General features: G+C 41.1%; 1 protein-coding gene across 3 annotated transcripts in view; it reads left to right on the top strand.

The window, feature by feature from the left end:
- The window catches only part of Tomosyn (syntaxin-binding protein tomosyn), a 490,464-nt gene that overhangs the window by 262,840 nt on the left and 207,442 nt on the right, over window positions 1-20,182 (top strand). For all 3 annotated transcript variants that reach the window (XM_069339129.1, XM_069339132.1, XM_069339137.1), the window contains exons 6-9: window positions 4,859-5,069; window positions 6,375-6,450; window positions 8,460-8,614; window positions 17,205-17,496. In XM_069339129.1, coding sequence (XP_069195230.1) covers window positions 4,859-5,069; window positions 6,375-6,450; window positions 8,460-8,614; window positions 17,205-17,496 — 734 coding nt within the window. The remainder of the gene's footprint in view (window positions 1-4,858; window positions 5,070-6,374; window positions 6,451-8,459; window positions 8,615-17,204; window positions 17,497-20,182) is intronic.

Genomic DNA, 20,182 nt, shown 5'->3' with positions numbered 1-20,182 from the left:
CTGTTACATTTTTCCTCCGTGGTCTGACATTGTCACATTCTTAATCACGTGTTTATTTTCGTGATATACACACACATATATATATATATATATATATATATATATATATATATATATATATATATATATATATATATATATATATATATATATATATTATTGAAAAGTACAGAAAGTTTTAAATTTGTGATTCTGGCACAAATCTTCTCGATATTCATTAAGTTTTTCTTCACTGAAGCAGGAAGTTGAAAAATTAACTTCCCAAAGTTCATTTTGACTTTTTAATAGGTACATTGTTGTAAAATTTGAGGAATAATAATTTTCCAACAGTATTTTTCATAATTAAACAATACATGTATATAACAAAGTTTCAAAGCCTTGACAATATTTTTGTACTCTGAAAAATATGATAAACATACCACATTTTTGGGGCGAATTTTCTCAAATGAGAACATTTTTGCTCGAGTAATTTCTTGTTTCATTTTTACTTTGTGGTTATGTTAATTATATTAATCCGAACACCAGCGCTCTCCCTCACCATCCGAACACCAGCGCTCTCTCCCTCACCATCCGAACACCAGCGCTCTCTCCCTCACCATCCGAACACCAGCGCTCTCCCTCACCATCCGAACACCAGCGCTCTCTCCCTCACCATCCGAACACCAGCGCTCTCTCCCTCACCATCCGAACACCAGCGCTCTCTCCCTCACCATCCGAACACCAGCGCTCTCTCCCTCACCATCCGAACACCAGCGCTCTCTCCCTCACCATCCGAACACCAGCGCTCTCTCCCTCACCATCCGAACACCAGCGCTCTCTCCCTCACCATCCGAACACCAGCGCTCTCTCCCTCACCATCCGAACACCAGCGCTCTCTCCCTCACCATCCGAACACCAGCGCTCTCTCCCTCACCATCTGAACACCAGCGCTCTCTCCCTCACCATCCGAACACCAGCGCTCTCTCCCTCACCATCCGAACACCAGCGCTCTCTCCCTCACCATCCGAACACCAGCGCTCTCTCCCTCACCATCCGAACACCAGCGCTCTCTCCCTCACCATCCGAACACCAGCGCTCTCTCCCTCACCATCCGAACACCAGCGCTCTCTCCCTCACCATCCGAACACCAGCGCTCTCTCCCTCACCATCCGAACACCAGCGCTCTCTCCCTCACCATCCGAACACCAGCGCTCTCTCCCTCACCATGCGAACATGAGTGGGCCAGCACTCAGATACCAAGAGGTCTCTCCACTCCACGTAAACGCCATCAACCTCCTCTCCAGACTACATTCCAGCCTCTCCGAGCGACAGTTAATTGTTCCCGCTTGGCCCTCTTCCACCAATGACCAGGAGCCACATTCACGAAGCAGTTACGCAAGCACACATCTTTTCTCAATCTTTGGCGGCTTTGTTTACAATTATTAAACAGTTCATGAGCTCCGAAGCACCAGGAGGCTGTTTATAACAACAACAACAGTTGATTGGCAAGTTTTCATGCTTGAAATGTTTAATTAATGTAACCAAAGCCGTCAAAGATTGAGGAAAGATGTACACGTTCGTAAGTACTTGCGTAACTGCTTCGTGAATGTTTAGTCGTTGCAAGCAAGAATTTTAGCTGTATCTTTTGCTCTTGTTTACATCCCGTTTAGATTATGCGCTTCAGTTTTGGTCACCATATTATAGAATGGACATAAAACGCGTCCAATAGAGGATGACAAAGTTAATCCAGCAAATTAGAAACCTGTCATATGAAGAGAGTAAAAATTAAGAATTTACGTTATCTAGAAAAGCCAAAAATTTGTGACATGAGTGAAGTGTACATGTGGATGAATGGGCATAACAAAGGGGCTATTGATATCGTACTAAATATATCAGCACAAAAAGTCCATATGGTCCATATGGACTTTTTAGACTGGACAAAAGTCTACTGGTCCATATGAGGCAGGAGCTGCCTCATATGGACCAGTAGGAGCTGCCTCGTATGGACCAGTAGGAGCTGCCTCGTATGGACCAATAGCAGCTGCCTCGTATGGACCAGTAGGAGCTGTCTCGTATGGACCAATAGCAGCTGCCTCGTATGGACCAGTAGGAGCTGCCTCGTATGGACCAATAGCAGCTGCCTCGTATGGACCAATAGCAGCTGCCTCGTATGGACCAGTAGGAGCTGCCTCGTATGGACCAGTAGGAGCTGCCTCGTATGGACCAGTAGGAGCTGCCTCGTATGGACCAGTAGGAGCTGCCTCGTATGGACCAATAGGAGCTGCCTCGTATGGACCAGTAGGAGCTGCCTCGTATGGACCAATAGCAGCTGCCTCGTATGGACCAGTAGGAGCTGCCTCGTATGGACCAGTAGGAGCTGCCTCGTATGGACCAGTAGGAGCTGCCTCGTATGGACCAGTAGGAGCTGCCTCGTATGGACCAATAGGAGCTGCCTCGTATGGACCAATAGGAGCTGCCTCGTATGGACCTGTAGGAGCTGCCTCATACAAGCAGTGTGTGGTTTCTCTCCTTCCTATCTTCTCCTTTTCTCCCTCACCCCCCTTCTCCCTCACCCCCCTTTCTCCCTCACCCCCCCCTTCTCCCTCACCCCCCCCTTCTCCCTCACCCCCCCCTTCTCCCTCACCCCCCCCTTCTCCCTCACCCCCCCCTTCTCCCTCACCCCCCCCCTTCTCCCTCACCCCCCCCTTCTCCCTCACCCCCCCCCTTCTCCCTCACCCCCCCCCTTCTCCCTCACCCCCCCCCTTCTCCCTCACCCCCCCCCCTTCTCCCTCACCCCCCCCTTCTCCCTCACCCCCCCCCTTCTCCCTCACCCCCCCCCTTCTCCCTCACCCCCCCCCTTCTCCCTCACCCCCCCTTCTCCCTCACCCCCCCTTCTCCCTCACCCCCCCTTCTCCCTCACCCCCCCTTCTCCCTCACCCCCCCTTCTCCCTCACCCCCCTTTCTCCCTCACCCCCCTTCTCCCTCACCCCCCTCTTTTCCCTCACCCCCCCCTTCTCCCTCACCCCCCTTCTCCCTCACCCCCCCTTCTCCCTCACCCCCCTTTCTCCCTCACCCCCCTTCTCCCTCACCCCCCTCTTTTCCCTCACCCCCCTCTCCCTCACCCCCCTTTTCCCTCACCTCCCTCTCTTTCACCCCCTCTCCCTCTCCTCCTCTCCTTCATTCCATCTCCTCTCTCTCAATCCATCTCCTCTCTCTCATCCCCTCTCCCTCATCCTCTCATCCCCTCTCACTCATCCTCTCATCCCCTCTCCCTCATCCTCTCATCCCCTCTCCCTCATCCTCTCATCCCCTCTCCCTCATCCTCTCCGCCATTGTCCACCCCTGTCCCCCTACCTCTCCCCCTCTCACTTCGATCCCCACTCAGGGACTGAACCCCACAATTCATTTAGCTAAGCAAGTTACAGTCTTGATGAGCTAGTTACAAAATTCAGTATAAGTTGTCACATCAACAATGGGTTCGAGATCGACCACAAGTACAGTTTCCAAATTAAGCAACTGACATATGTGGAGAGCTAGTGTCAACAATTGATATGTTTGTCCTGCACACCGCCCCCCATCCAGTGGGCAGCGGTGGATAGGTTACAATCATAGTTACTACGAAGCACTGCAGAAACTGTTATAAATTCTATGGGAAAACAAATTCACTCCTAGTGAAAGTCACTTGTGGTTGCTATAATGCCGGTTTCAAACTCAGATTTGCTAATAAAATAGTCTTGAATTTATTTATTTATATATACAAGAGTTTGTGAGGATACATAGCATGGTGTTAACATTCTTGTAAAGCCACTAGTACGCGCAGCATTTCGGGCAGGTCCTTAATCTAACATATAATTTTAAGTAGGTAAAGTCTAGCAAAATTTATAAAGTGATAACAGATACATTGCAAGAAAAAAATGAGACGAGAGAGATTAGTAGGTATATTAAAGCACATCGGTAGCTCTGATTGATTGCATTGACAGCTTGATTGGTAATTTAACAAAGATTAATAGGCACAATGCAGCATATTGATAGCACATATAAGAAGGCAGCAATGATCACAATGGTAAAGTTGTTTGAATTAAGTACATAAAGATTGGGGGATTGGGTAGCACTAGATACAGTGCAATTTTACAGCACAAGGTAGGAAACTATGAAGATGAAATTAGGTACTTTTTGTTTTTGTTTTTGAGTGAGGCAAAAGTTGGACAGGTTTTCATTTCATTAGGGAGTGAGTTCCATAGACCTGTTACATTCTTGTACAGCCATTAGTATGCATAGCATTTCGGGAAAGTCCTTAATTCTAAATATCCCAGGATCCACTGTTGGGTTAAACAGAGGCTACAGTTGAGAACTGGCGCCCAGTCAATCAACCCGGCCTGGATACAAACCCAGGAAAAAGCGCTCACGAAACACTAGGCGAGCATCTTACTACTATGCCACGGGGACTGCTTTTATCATATGTGCATACTGCTTATTGCACATGTGACACATGTCATATGTGCTTATGACATGCAATCTCACCATTGTAATCACTGCTATCAACTTGTATCATAGGTGTTATGTTGAATGCAAATTATGCTACAATGTGTCTATTAATAATCCACAAATTATGCTACAATGTACCTGTTATAATCCTTAAATTTTCTTACAATTTACTTATTAATATTCAATTTTTTTTACAATGTACCTATTAATATTCTTCAAATTTTGCTACAAATTACTTATCTTATACTTATCTGTTACATTTATAACCTGCCCGAAATGTTATGCATGTTAGTGGCTTTACAAGAATGTAAACTTCAATGATCTGTACTCTCATAAACCTACTGTACCTTCTTGTATATAAATAAATAGTCAATATTTTATTTCTTCATTGCAGCTGTTGATTGGCTACGAGAGTGGCCAACTGGTGTTCTGGGACCTCAAGACTCGAACAGCCGAAGTCCGCTTCCAATGTGCCGAACCTCTCAAGTCCATCAGTTGGCACCATGAGGGCAAGCAGTTCATGTGCTCACACACAGATGGCTCTCTTACCACCTGGGCCATCAAGCAAACTGGCCCTAAACCCTCCTCGGTCATATTTCCACACGGTGAGCACAGGGGGGTTCGATCCCACTTAGTGAATTTCCAACCTATCACTTGGGTTAGAAACCTACGTGTTTATATTTCCCTTCAGTTTTCAAGTTTTAGCCTCTGTTGTTAGTTTGTTATTTTAGGTTATGTTGGTTTGTTCACATTATGTCAGATTACATGGTTACACTAGGTTATGTTAGGATAGGTTATGGTAGGTTACAGTAGGTTCTATTAAGTTAGGTTATGTAAGATTAGATCAGGTTAGGTTAGATTTTGTTAGGTTTTGTTAGGTTTTGTTTGGTTAGGTCAGGTTAGGTTATGTTACGTTATGTTAGCTCCCGCAACAGCAAAATAACTATCTGATTTTATCAATTATTTATGTTAGCTTTCTATTGATATTTCAGCTTTAGTGCCATGTTATACTAAAACTTCATATGCGACTATTTTAGAGAAAGGAAATTTTTTATTTTTATTTATTTATTAATATATACAAGAGTTCTTACATTTTTGTAAAACATATCCATAAGTATGGATACTTGTACACAAGTACGAAATAGACAAATCCTTTTTTGCCTATCGTGTATTGTTGATAATGGCAGGAAAAATGATATTGTGTAGGTCATGGACTTGGATAAACTGGACTATGGGGTGAATACTGTGCCATATATTTTCAGTATATCATGATATAAAGTTATATTTTGCATTGTTCCTTTACCATTTTGGAAACTATACCAAAAATCTTTATTACAAATCTTAGGTGAAATAAATCTCTATAACTACAACCCGCCCTCGACCTAAGTCCATTCCATCCAGTGGTCGACCCCAAAGACGCATTCATCAATTTTAACATGCTGTTCACTCAACACGGGAATTTTCTCAAATATAAATTAATATTATAATATACAGTATTAGCATATTGTGCATATATAGGCATAGTTTAGGTTAGGTGTTTAGGTTCTGTTGACGATTATTTGAATTTGTAGTACGTGGGTGAAGCATTTACAGCGTTGTGGTTTGAATAAAATTGGTCAATGAAGCACTTGTTCAGGAAGTGTTCGAACATCATCAGTTGTGAGTCGTGTGTAAACCGTTTTTCATTTATAAACAAGGGGTTTGGCAGGTGCATAGAATCACTTTTAGGTTATTATTTGGGATAAATAAACCTTAGATGAAACTTTTATTTATGAATCATTGATGAGTATCCGGTAGTATAGTTCACATGCCATAAGATCTTGATGAGAAAATATACATCCAATTACAGGAGAAATGCAGTATTGTTTCTTCCTTTGAGTGTGTAATGGTAGTTTGTGTATTCTTTGCAGCAAAAACAAACAAGGAGGGCAAACAAGAGACTTGTAAATCCATACAAAAAGTGGAGTGGAAATCCAGCAAAACAGGGTAAGTGGATTTGTATTACTGTATATGTATTCAATTAGGATAAGTTGATTGTATTATATGTATACAATCAGGGTGAGTGAACTGTACTAGATGTATACAATCAGGGTGAGTGAACTGTACTAGATGTATACAATCAGGGTGAGTGAACTGTACTAGATGTATACAATCAGGGTGAGTGAACTGTACTAGATGTATACAATCAGGTTGAGTGAATTGTACTAGATGTGTGTATACAATCCAGTAAGTGATTATATTAAGTACATTGTATTAAGACTCATACATTCAGAATAAGTGGATTGTATTGATGTATAAAATCCAGATAAATGGGATGTACTGTATAAAGTTCATGAATTCATGGCAGGTGATTTTGATTCAAATTTGTGTGTTTAATAATGCACACTTGCACAAAAGACCTGTGAGGAGAGGCTGGAGGTGTTAAATATAGCTAGACAATTAGATAAAAAAAAAATTCAAATTCAAATTCAAATGTTTATTTAGGTAAAGTACATACATACAAGGGGTGATACAGATATTAATGAATTTATAGATAGAGCTAGTACATACAATGCCTAAAGCCACTATTACGCAAAGCGTTTCGGGCAGAAACGGACAGATTACTTGATCGGGCAGATTACTTGATCAGTCGCTTGGGAAGTGACTTGGGGCCTGACGGCTGAGTGGACAGTGCTAGGCATTCGTAGTCCTAGGGTTCCGGGTTTGATCCCAGCGGAGGTGGAGACAAATGGGTGAAAGGATTTTTTTACCCTAATGCTCCTGTTCACCTAACAGTAAATAGGTACCAGGGAGTTAGACAGCTGCTACAGGCTGCTTCCTGGGGGATGTGTAGCAAAAAGGAGGCCTGGTCGAGGACTGGGCCGCGGGGACGCTAAGCCCTGAAATCATCTCAAGATAACCTCAAGAAGATCATCACATACAAAATTATGATGGGAATTAGTAGTTTTTTAATTAGCTTTATAGATAATAATGATCATCAATTCAAATTAAGAAAAACATGTTAAAAAACATCCTATTGGCCTACAAGCAATTGCCTGTTGGACCAAGTTATCACAAGTCAAGCCTGGCCTCGGGCTAGGCCTGCGTTATGTTATAGCATTGTATTAACCCCTTACACTGCTCCCATATTGTTAATTAAAATTAAATAGTTGCACCATATAGTAGTTATTGTAAGAGTAATGTTATAATTAGTGTTTTGGGAGGATAGGAAGCCTGTTCTCAGGCTCTTTGTGGTTACCCTAGACCAACGATTGACCTTTCCTGGGATGCATTCCCTCATCAGTTGCCTAACTCTGGGCTACCTATTTTACTGCCAGGTGAACAGTGGCATCAGGTGAAAGGAAACATGCCCACCTATTTCTGTTTTGCCTGGGAATTAAACTCGGAGCTCTCTGTTTTGAATCATTTGAGAACCTGATATAAGATTACTGTTATTATAGCGGTGTAGATGTTGTTGTTGATAGACCAAAGTCACTGTAACGCAATGTGTCTACTGAGAGGGAATTACGTAGAAGTAAGGATGCGTGTCAAGATTTAGGGTCCTGTAGCACAGTGGTCTAAGTCCTCAGCTCACAATTGCAGGACCTGGGTTTGATCCCCCAGAGGAGACAGAAATGGTTGGACATGTTTCCTTTCCCTTGATACCTCTGCTCACCTAGTTATAAAAAAAAAAAGGTACCTTGGAGTTAGGCAAGTGTTGTGGGTTACTTCATGGGAAAGTTTAATAGCTGGCCTAAGATGACCTCGTTAAGTCTAGGGACAGTTAAGCCTCCTGCCCTTGACAATGGGACTCACTGTAATGTGTGAGGTTACATGATTTTTGCATTTGTGAGATTGTTTGCGTGGTAATATTTGCAATCAGTACTACACAACTTTACGATTATGAGACTGCCAAGTTGCTGATCAGCTGGTGATATCGCACGATTTTGCATTTGAGAGGTGGTTTGCATGCCGATTTTCTGCAAGTCCACTGACCACAGCCTTTTATTTTGCAGAGAGTCTTTTGTCATATTCTCCGGAGGGCTGGCAAACGACCGAGCAGGGCGGACGCCAAGTATCACCGTCATCCATGGCAAGACAACGACGGTTCTCGAGATGGAGCACAATGTTGTTGACTTCGTTACACTCTGTGAAACTCCTTATGCTAGTGGTATGTTGTGTTCCCCAGAGTATCTTAAACTCTAATTTTATATTTTTTATGCAGGGTCAGCATTTGCTTTATTAAGAGGGTTTAAGTCTTAAAGGATTTTTAAAATATATGACTTTCTTCATGAATATTTTCACAAAATTTGATTTTTAATTTTTTTATGTTGATGCTCATTAAATAAACATCTAAATTTTGTTAAAAAAAAAATTGTATGATTTGACTTTGAATTCAATGTTTACTGCTTTTGAGTATATTTTGATTGCACTGTGTCGTACATAGAGGTGTATACCAACACCAGTATTTTGACCAATGCTGGTACCGATACCATCTTGAGTACTGGTATTGCAACGGAACACTGATGCCGATGCATTTGTATTTCTGGTTGTAGGTGAAGTCTTATATTCACACACAGTCATACTTTTCTGAGTTTCAAGTAATTTAATGATTTCATTCTGAGATTCATTGTATTTGTGAAACCAAACTCTTTGAAAATTATGTGTATGTCTTTTGTCCCCCCCCCCCATCCCTCCTCCCCCCTCATCCTTTCTGTATGTCGCTGTGTTTTGTGGACCCGTTGTGAGCATTTTTTAATGCTTGATTTACATGCTGATTGTTTTGTATTGTGTAATGCTTCTTCTCAAACTTCAGTTCAGTCAACTTAAGTTTCTTCAAGTATTTAAGTGGTCAGGTATTTAGGTAATGTTTTTAAGTATTTTCTGTGGAAAGTCTACAGCTTCCTGCACCTACGTAACATGCACACGTAACATTGAAATCATTAAATTCTCTTGTCGGATTCTCGGGCTAAGGGTATACAAATATTACAAGTTCTTGAAATTACAAAAATAGACTTGTTTGAAGACAACATCATGCCTGTAAGAGCCTAATCAGATTCACTCTGAGATTAATGTTAGCCTTCATAGTCTAATTTTACTGCTGGCATTTTTGACAGTGGTTTAATTAGCCCTGGTGAAAAAGCTGTCGCGTGTGTGTGTGTGTGAGGCCAGAATTTACCCAAGGGATACCATCTCTAAAGGTCTCAAATGGGGACAAGAAGCCCTGAGGGCCACCATCTTTGGTGTCTTTGACAGAGGGCTACCATATATAGTGTCCTTGACAAGGGGACAGGATGCCTCCGAGGGCCACCATCTGTAGTGTCCCCATTCCAATGTATATCACCACCATCTATAGTGTCCAATGAACATCAAAAAGCCCCTCAGGGCATCTTGTGCCCTGAGGGGCACATTTCTGGTGGCCCTGATGAGGACAGGATGCCCTGAGGGCCACCATCTTTTGTGGCCTCGGAGGATACAGGAAGCTGGCATTTTGTCAAAGGCCTCCATTATTCCTGAGGATTTTTTTCAAGGTGACTGTGTATTCTAAGATCAGGATACATCTGGTCGGTACTACAGTCGGGTTCATTGAACAAATCCACAAGGGCCGTGACGAGGATTCGAACCTGCGTCCGGGAGCATCCCAGACATTCTTTATGCACAATTAAATTCAAAATTATGCACAATTAAATGTTTCGTCCGGGTTCATTCTTTATGCACAATTGAGAATTCCGGGTTCTAATTCCAGGCAGGACAGAAATGGTTGGATGCGATTTCTTATTCACTAATGCCCCTGTTTGCCTAGCAGTAAATAGGTACCTAGTAGTAAGTCAGCTTGTTGTGGGTGTGCATCCTAGGAAGGGTCAGGAGTTTGACCTTGGAGGGAGGGGGGGGGGGGGACTGCAATATAAGCCTAACATGCATGCATGCATGTATGTATGTATGTAATTACCTAAGTGTAATTACCTAAGTGTAGTTACAGGATGAGAGCTACGCTCGTGGTGTCCCGTCTTCCCAGCACTCTTTGTCATATAATGCTTTGAAACTACTGACGGTCTTGGCCTCCACCACCTTCTCACTTAACTTGTTCCAACCGTCTACCACTCTATTTGCGAAGGTGAATTTTCTTATATTTCTTCGGCATCTGTGTTTAGCTAGTTTAAATCTATGACCTCTTGTTCTTGAAATTCCAGGTCTCAGGAAGTCTTCCCTGTCGATTTTATCAATTCCTGTAACTATTTTGTATGTAGTGATCATATCACCTCTTTTTCTTCTGTCTTCTAGTTTTGGCATATTTAATGCTTCTAACCTCTCCTCGTAGCTCTTGCCCTTCAGTTCTGGGAGCCACTTAGTAGCATGTCTTTGCACCTTTTCCAGTTTGTTGATGTGCTTCTTAAGATATGGGCACCACACAACAGCTGCATATTCTAGCTTTGGCCTAACAAAAGTCATGAACAATTTCTTTAGTATATCGCCATCCATGTATTTAAATGCAATTCTGAAGTTAGAAAGCATAGCATAGGCTCCTTGCACAATATTCTTTATGTGGTCCTCAGGTGATAGTTTTCTATCTAGAACCACTCCTAGATCTCTTTCTTTATCAGAATTCTTTAAAGATTTCTCACATAATATATAGGTTGTGTGGGGTCTATGTTCTCCTATTCCACATTCCATAACATGACATTTATTAACATTAAATTCCATTTGCCAAGTGGTGCTCCATATACTTATTTTGTCCAGGTCATCTTGAAGGGCATGACAGTCATCTAAATTTCTTATCCTTCCTATTATCTTAGCATCATCAGCAAACATGTTCATATAATTCTGTATACCAACTGGTAGATCATTTATGTACACAATAAACATCACTGGTGCAAGAACTGAACCCTGTGGTACTCCACTTGTGACATTTCTCCATTCTGATACATTGCCTCTGATTACTGCCCTCATTTTTCTATCAGTCAGAAAATTTTTCATCCATGATAGAAGCTTACCTGTCACCCCTCCAATATTTTCCAGTTTCCAGAACAACCTTTTATGTGGAACTCTGTCGAAAGCCTTTTTTAGGTCCAGATAGATGCAGTCAACCCAACCATCTCTTTCCTGTAATATCTCTGTGGCTCGATCATAGAAACTGAGTAAATTCGATACACAGGATCTTCCAGATCGAAAACCATACTGTCTGTCTGATATTATATCATTTCTCTCTAGGTGTTCTACCCATTTAGTTTTGATTAGTTTTTCCAATACTTTCACTATTACACTTGTCAATGATACAGGTCTATAATTGAGGGGGTCTTCCCTGCTGCCACTTTTGTAGATTGGAACTATGTTAGCCTGTTTCCACCCGTCTGCTACGATTCCTGTACACAGGGATGCCTGAAAGATCAGGTGAAGTGGAATGCTGAGCTCAGATGCACATTCTCTCAGAACCCATGGTGAAACGCCATCTGGGCCAGCTGCTTTGTTCTTACCGAGCTCCTTGAGCATTTTTTCCACTTCGTCTCTAGACACCTCTGTGTGTTCTATGTTGTTCTCTGGAATTCTTATTGTATCTGGTTCCCTAAAGATTTCATTTTGTACAAACACACTTTGGAACTTTTCGTTTAGTGTTTCACACATTTCCTTTTCATCTTCCGTGAATCTATTTCCCATTTTCAACCTCTGAATATTATCCTTTACCTGCAATTTGTTGTTTATGAATTTATAGAATAGACCTGGTTCTGTTTTACATTTGTCCACAATCCCTTTTTCAAAATTTCTTTCTGCCTCTCTCCTCACTGCCGTGTAGTTGTTTCTCGCATCTTTGTATCGCTGGTATGTTTGGGGGTTCGGCCTCTTCCTGTATTGATTCCATTTTTGTGTCTTTCGGTCTCTAGCCCTCTCGCAATTTCTATTGAACCAATCCTGTTTCCTAGTTCTGCATCTCTGTTTTGGTATAAATTTTTTTGTGCCTTTATCATATATTTCACAAAACTTGCCATACATCTCATTCACTTCCTTGCCTAGCATCAAGTCTGTCCAATTATACTCACTAAAAAAATTTCTAAGGTCACCATAATGTCCTCTCCTGAAGTCTGGTTTTTCAACTGCTTCAACCCCCTTATTTTCTTCCAGCTTATAACGCATTGCATACTTTATTCCCAAAAAGACATGGTCACTTTTACCCAAGGGAGGAAGGTACTGAATGTCAAATATCTCTTCCTCCTTCCTGGTAAATATCAAATCTAGCATGGAGGGAACGTCCCCTTCCCTCATCCTCGTAGCTTGTTTAACATGTTGATACAAGAATGTTTCCAGGATGAGGTCTACAAATTTACAGGTCCAAAAATCTTCTGTTTTAGCTTCATATGCTTCCCAGTCTATGGATTTCAAGTTGAAGTCACCGACTATCAACAGTCGTGATCTATCGTTATCCGCTCTCGCTATAATCTCTCTCATTATTGTTATAAGACCTTCACGTTTACAATCTAGCTCCTCCTTTGACCATGTGCTGCTTGGCGGTGGACTATATGCATTTATCATCATTAGTTTATCATCCTCATAGCAGATCTCTAGTGCTATTATGTCAACTTCTTGTGGATTGGCAGTCATTATTTCCTTCACCTTTAGGTGTTCTTTTACCAGCACAGCAACGCCACCGCCTTTCCTAATTTTTCTGTCCCGTCTCCAAATTGAGTAGCCCCTTGGGAATATGACCTCATTTAAAATTACATCTTCAAGTTTTGTCTCCGTGAGTGCAACAATGTCTGGTGTCTGCAGCTGTATTACATCACTTAACTCCAGTATCTTCGATCTCACTCCATCTATGTTGGTGTATGCAATCTTCAGGAACTTGTTCCCCCTCTCCTTATTCTTCACTCCCCCTCTCTCTATTGATTTTGTTGGTTTGCCTTTATGTACCACTTTACTGGTTTGCCTACCTATCTAGTAGCTATGTATGTATTATCTACCTATGTATGTATTATATATATGTATTATCTACCTATGTATGTATGTATGTATGTATGTATGTATGTATGTATGTATGTATGTGTATATGTGTGTATATATGTGTGTGTGTGTGTGTGTGTGAGATCTTTCAAAAGAAGATAGAGAGAAGCTGAAACTGAACCTCGCCGAGGCAAAACATTTAAATGAGAGCAGGAATGAAGAAGAAATAAATTCTTTTTTCTACAAAGTGATAGGGGTAGGCAAACCAGTAAAGTGGTACATAAAGGCAAACCAACAAAATCAATAGAGAGAGGGGGAGTGAAGAATAAGGAGAGGGGGAACAAGTTCCTGAAGATTGCATACACCAACATAGATGGAGTGAGATCAAAGATACTGGAGTTAAGCGATGTAATACAGCTGCAGACACTAGACATTGTTGCACTCACGGAGACAAAACTTGAAGATGTAATTTTAAATGAGGTCATATTCCCAAGGGGTTACTCAATTTGGAGACGGGACAGAAAAATTAGGAAAGGCGGTGGCGTTGCTGTGCTGGTAAAAGAACACCTAAAGGTGAACGAAATAATGACTGCCAATCCACAAGAAGTTGACATAATAGCACTAGAGATCTGCCATGAGGATGATAAACTAATGATAATAAATGCATATAGTCCACCGCCAAGCAGCACATGGTCAAAGGAGGAGCTAGATAGTAAACGTGAAGGTCTTATAACAATAATGAGAGAGATTATAGCGAGAGCGGATAACGATAGATCACGACTGTTGATAGTCGGTGACTTCAACTTGAAATCCATAGACTGGGAAGCATATGAAGCTAAAACAGAAGATTTTTGGACCTGTAAATTTGTAGACCTCATCCTGGAAACATTCTTGTATCAACATGTTAAACAAGCTACGAGGATGAGGGAAGGGGACGTTCCCTCCATGCTAGATTTGATATTTACCAGGAAGGAGGAAGAGATATTTGACATTCAGTACCTTCCTCCCTTGGGTAAAAGTGACCATGTCTTTTTGGAAATAAAGTATGCAATGCGTTATAAGCTGGAAGAAAATAAGGAGGTTGAAGCAGTTGAAAAACCAGACTTCAGGAGAGGACATTATGGTGACCTTAGAAATTTTTTTAGTGAGTATATTTGGACAGACTTGATGCTAGGCAAGGAAGTGAATGAGATGTATGCCAAGTTTTGGGAAATATATGATAAAGGCACAAAAAAATTTATACCAAAACAGAGATGCAGAACTAGGAAACAGGATTGGTTCAATAGAAATTGCGAGAGGGCTTGAGACCAAAAGACACAAAAATGGAATCAATACAGGAAGAGGCCGAACCCCCAAACATACCAGCGATACAAAGATGCGAGAAACAACTACACGGCAGTGAGGAGAGAGGCAGAAAGAAATTTTGAAAAAGGGATTGTGGACAAATGTAAAACAGAACCAGGTCTATTCTATAAATTCATAAACAACAAATTGCAGGTAAAGGATAATATTCAGAGGTTGAAAATGGGAAATAGATTCACGGAAGATGAAAAGGAAATGTGTGAAACACTAAACGAAAAGTTCCAAAGTGTGTTTGTACAAAATGAAATCTTTAGGGAACCAGATACAATAAGAATTCCAGAGAACAACATAGAACACACAGAGGTGTCTAGAGACGAAGTGGAAAAAATGCTCAAGGAGCTCGGTAAGAACAAAGCAGCTGGCCCAGATGGCGTTTCACCATGGGTTCTGAGAGAATGTGCATCTGAGCTCAGCATTCCACTTCACCTGATCTTTCAGGCATCCCTGTGTACAGGAATCGTAGCAGACGGGTGGAAACAGGCTAACATAGTTCCAATCTACAAAAGTGGCAGCAGGGAAGACCCCCTCAATTATAGACCTGTATCATTGACAAGTGTAATAGTGAAAGTATTGGAAAAACTAATCAAAACTAAATGGGTAGAACACCTAGAGAGAAATGATATAATATCAGACAGACAGTATGGTTTTCGATCTGGAAGATCCTGTGTATCGAATTTACTCAGTTTCTATGATCGAGCCACAGAGATATTACAGGAAAGAGATGGTTGGGTTGACTGCATCTATCTGGACCTAAAAAAGGCTTTCGACAGAGTTCCACATAAGATGTTGTTCTGGAAACTGGAAAATATTGGAGGGGTGACAGATAAGCTTCTATCATGGATGAAAAGTTTTCTGACTGATAGAAAAATGAGGGTAGTAATCAGAGGCAATGTATCGGAATGGAGAAATGTCACAAGTGGAGTACCACAGGGTTCAGTTCTTGCACCAGTGATGTTTATTGTGTACATAAATGATCTACCAGTTGGTATACAGAATTATATGAACATGTTTGCTGATGATGCTAATATCTTAGCATCATAGGAAGGAAGGATAAGAAACATAGATGATTGTCATGCCCTTCAAGAAGACCTGGACAAAATAAGTATATGGAGCACCACTTGGCAAATGGAATTTAATGTTAATAAATGCCATGTTATGGAATGTGGAATAGGAGAACATTGACCCCACATAACCTATAAATTATGTGAGAAATCTTTAAAAAATTCTGATAAAGAAAGAGATGTAGGAGTGGTTCTAGATAGAAAACTATCACCTGAAGACCACATAAAGATCGTTGTGCGAGGAGCCTATGCCACGCTTTCTAACTTCAGAATTGCATTTAAATACATGAATGGCGAAATACTAAAGAAATTGTTCACGACTTTTATTAGGCCAAAGCTAGAATATGCAGCGGTTGTGTGGTGCCCATATCTTAAGAAACACATCAACAAACTGGAAAAGGTGCAAAGACATGCTACTGAGTGGCTCCCAGAACTGAAGGGCAAGAGCTACGAGGAGAGGTTAGAGGCATTAAATATGCCAAAACTAGAAGACAGAAGAAAAAGAGGTGATATGATCACTACGTACAAAATAGTAACAGGAATTGATAAAATCAATAGGGAAGATTTCCCGAGACCTGGAACTTCAAGAACAAGAGATCATAGATTTAAACGAGCCAGTCGGGCGAGCGGATAGCACACTGGACTTGTGATCCTGTGGTCTCGGATTCGATCCCGGGTGCCGGCGAGAAACAATGGGCAGAGTTTCTTTCACCCTATGCCCCTGTTACCTAGCAGTAAAATAGGTAACTGGGTGTTAGTCAGCTGTCACGGGCTGCTTCCTGGGGGTGGAGGCCTGGTCGAGGACCGGGCTGCAGGGACACTGAAAAGCCCCGAAATCATCTCAAGATAACCTCAAGATGGCTAAACACAGATGCCGAAGAAATGTAAGAAAATTCACTTTCGCAAACAGAGTGGTAGACGGTTGGAATAAGTTAGGTGAGAAGGTGGTGGAGGCCAAGACTGTCAGTAGTTTCAAAGCATTATATGACAAAGAGTGCTGGGAAGATGGGACACCACGAGCGTAGCTCTCATCCTGTGTAACTACCCTTGGGTAATTACACACTCACTCACTCTGGCTCCCTGTCCCTCAACACAATGAATGAATGAATTATTATTATTATTATTATTATTATTATTATTATTATTATTATTATTATTATTATTATTATTATATCGTGTCACCACTGTCACCAAAACCCCCATAATATTTCCTTTCTTGAATATCCTCAGGTGTAATAGCCGCCTGTTTTTGTATCACCCTAAGAATAAAGGAAGCTACAGAAGGCCTGTTGATCCATACAAGGCATCTTCTGTATAAATCCAGACTCATTCATGTCTAACCTATGCTAGAATCTAATCTATATTTTAATTAACAATTGATAATATATGTTAAATGTCCTTTTACAGAGTTCGCAGAGCCATACGCCCTGGTAGTCTTACTTCACAACGATCTCGTGGTGGTGGACTTGCACTCTCCAGGCTACCCATGTTTTGAAAATCCTTATTCGATGGACCTGCATGAGTCGCCCGTCACCTGCTGTACGTACCTGGCCGACTGCCCCGCAGACCTTATCCCAGCCTTCTATTCCGTCGGGGCCCGGGGTCAGAAGCGGCAGGGTTTCAGCGAGAGAGAGTGGCCCATTTGTGGTGGTGAATGGGGCTCAACGTCGTGTAGCTACGCAGAGATGATTATCACCGGGTAAGAATGAGTGTTTAATTAACATCACAATAAACGTCATATTTATTGTATAGTAAAACTCTCTTATTTGTATCTGGATGCATGCGGATACCGGTAACTCTTACTGAACTTTAATTTTAGTGCATTGAAATGGGGGGGAGGGGGGGGGGGGGAAATAACCCCTAGAAATTTTCTTAATGTGGCAGTGTCCAGTAACAGTTCTTGATTCTGTATATTAGTTACTATCAATGGTAAATAGTCCTGTAGGATGCATAGGCTTAAGCTTAAGGCCTAGGCTTAAGCCTAAGACCTCCTAAGACCTGCTGGTCTTCGGAGGTCTCTCAAAAATCAGGTGTATAAATAAAAATGCATGTCTTAAAATGCATTATTGTGGTCCTACTTCATGAGAAGTAGAAATAATCACGAGAATCAAAATTCAGAATTGAAATTTAGAACCTTTTGATTTGTAAAGTAATGAATAATTTCCTGACAAATCAAATGTAATTACCTAAGTGTATTTTCAGGATGAGAGCTATGCTCATGGTGTCCTATCTTCCTAGTACTCTTTGTCATATAACGCTTTGAAATTACTGACAGTCTTGGCCTCCACCACCTTCTCCCCTAACTTGTTCCAACCGTCTACCACTCTGTTTACAAAAGTGAATTTTCTTATATTTCTCCGGCAGCTTTGTTTCATTAGTTGAAATCTCTTGTTCTTGAAGTTCCGGGTCTCGGGAATTCTTCCTTATCAATTTTATCGATTTCTGTTACTATTTTATACATAGTGATCATATTGCCTCTTTTTCTTCTATCTTCTAGTTTTGCATATTTAATGCCTCTAACCTCTCCTCGTAGCTCTTGTCCTTCAGTTCAGGGAGCCACTTAGTAGCATGTCTTTGCATCTTTTCCAGATTGTTGACGTGTTTCTTAAGATATTGGCACCATACAACCGCTGCATATTCCAGCTTTGGTCTAACAAAGGCGTGAACAATTTCTTTAGTATTTCTCCATCCATGTATTTAAAAGCAAATGTATTTTATTAAAAAGTACCTGTATTTAAAAATGTGCCCAAACATTGTGTCTAAATGTACATCAAAGAAAAGTAGTTCAATGTGTCATCTTTCATTCTTGACGTTAGGCGGTTCTTGATTTGTTTGAGAGCAGAAAATGATCTCTCCCCACTACAGTTGGATACCATAAAGCACAGGCACATTCACAGAGAAATATATACATTTTGAAAGATTGAGGAAAGGTTGTTTGACACAATATGCAGTTCAAACCTACATTGAGTTTCAGTATTAGCTGAAGTTATACTCGGTTTCATACTCTCTTTGAGTAGCTCATCCTCCTAAGGTTTCCCAATGTCCAGAAAACGGTCAATTTAAACCTACTATCAGAGGACCCAAAACTGAAAACCGGACAGTATGTCACTTTCACAAGCCACTTCCATTTTCTAGTATGACCATTTTTGGTCTTGTGTAACGCATACGAGCGAAAAACGACGTTTTTGTCAGAGGACAGGTTACTTTGAACTGAATTAGTTAATCCCCAAGGCTGGGTTCCAGATCCTTAGGATAGTATGAAATCAGGCAATGTGCAACCTGCTATATATTACCGCATTGATGACCAAACCACGCATAAGAAAATGGAGAAACAATGATATTTCAGTCCATCTTGGACTATTATCAAGTTGTGTAATGAATTGATATCAACTTGATAATGGTCCAGGATGGACCTCAATGTCATTGTTTCTCTATTTTACGACGTGTGGTTTGGTCATCATATCTTCAGCCACGTTATTGTGACTCGTCATCTGCACATTGCCTCATTCTTCAAGTGGGAAAGATTTGACAAGAATCCATACGTCATGCTCAATTCTGAGCAGGCATTCATCCATTTACTGAAGGTGCTGCACAGCTGATCATTGTCAACTACAAAATTGCAAAAATGATTAAAGCGCTGATCCTGACACTTTGGCGTCCCATGCTGGTCCATCATGAAACTATTTTCACACTGGACTTTCATTTTCTTCACTTCCTTGTAGGTTCACTTACCAGCCTTGACAGTGCTGTTCTTTTCAGATTCTTCAAACAACTCTTTCTCTGTAAAGCAACAAATTATTTTGGTGAATGAAGAGGTTTTACTGCCGCATTCAGATCGTGCTGAATTTTGCAGACTCCTGCTTGTTCGGTGGAAGTGTTCCAGTAGCAACGACCAAAAGCACACCCAGTAAACTGGAAAAAGTACAGACATATGCAACCAAATGGCTTTTGGAATTTAAAAACAAGAGCTACAAGAATAGGCTAGAGGAGTTAAATATACCCAAACCAGAAGACAAGCAAAACGAGGCGATATTATCACAGTGGACAAAATATTAATGTAAATTAACAAAATTGACAAAGAAGAATTCTTGAAAACTGCAACTTAATAAACAAGAGGACATAGGTTCTAACTAAGGAAACAAATGTGCCGAAAAACATCAGAAAATGCACTTTTGCAAAACAGAGTGGTAGACAGTTGGAACTAATTAAGTGGGAAGCTGTTGGAGACAAAAACTGACAGTAGTTGCAAAGCATTATATGACAAAAAGTACTGGGAAGGCGAGGCACCACAAATGTAGTTTTCATCCAGTAACTACACTTAGGTAATTACTTAGGTAATTACTAGGCCATGACAGAACAAATGTTATTCAACCTGGGACTCGACT

The sequence above is a fragment of the Procambarus clarkii genome, chromosome 5, assembly GCF_040958095.1.
Source record: "Procambarus clarkii isolate CNS0578487 chromosome 5, FALCON_Pclarkii_2.0, whole genome shotgun sequence".
NCBI lineage: Eukaryota > Metazoa > Arthropoda > Malacostraca > Decapoda > Cambaridae > Procambarus > Procambarus clarkii.
The sequence above is the reverse complement of the archived record's forward strand: the minus strand, read 5'-3'. Positions and strand labels throughout refer to the sequence as shown.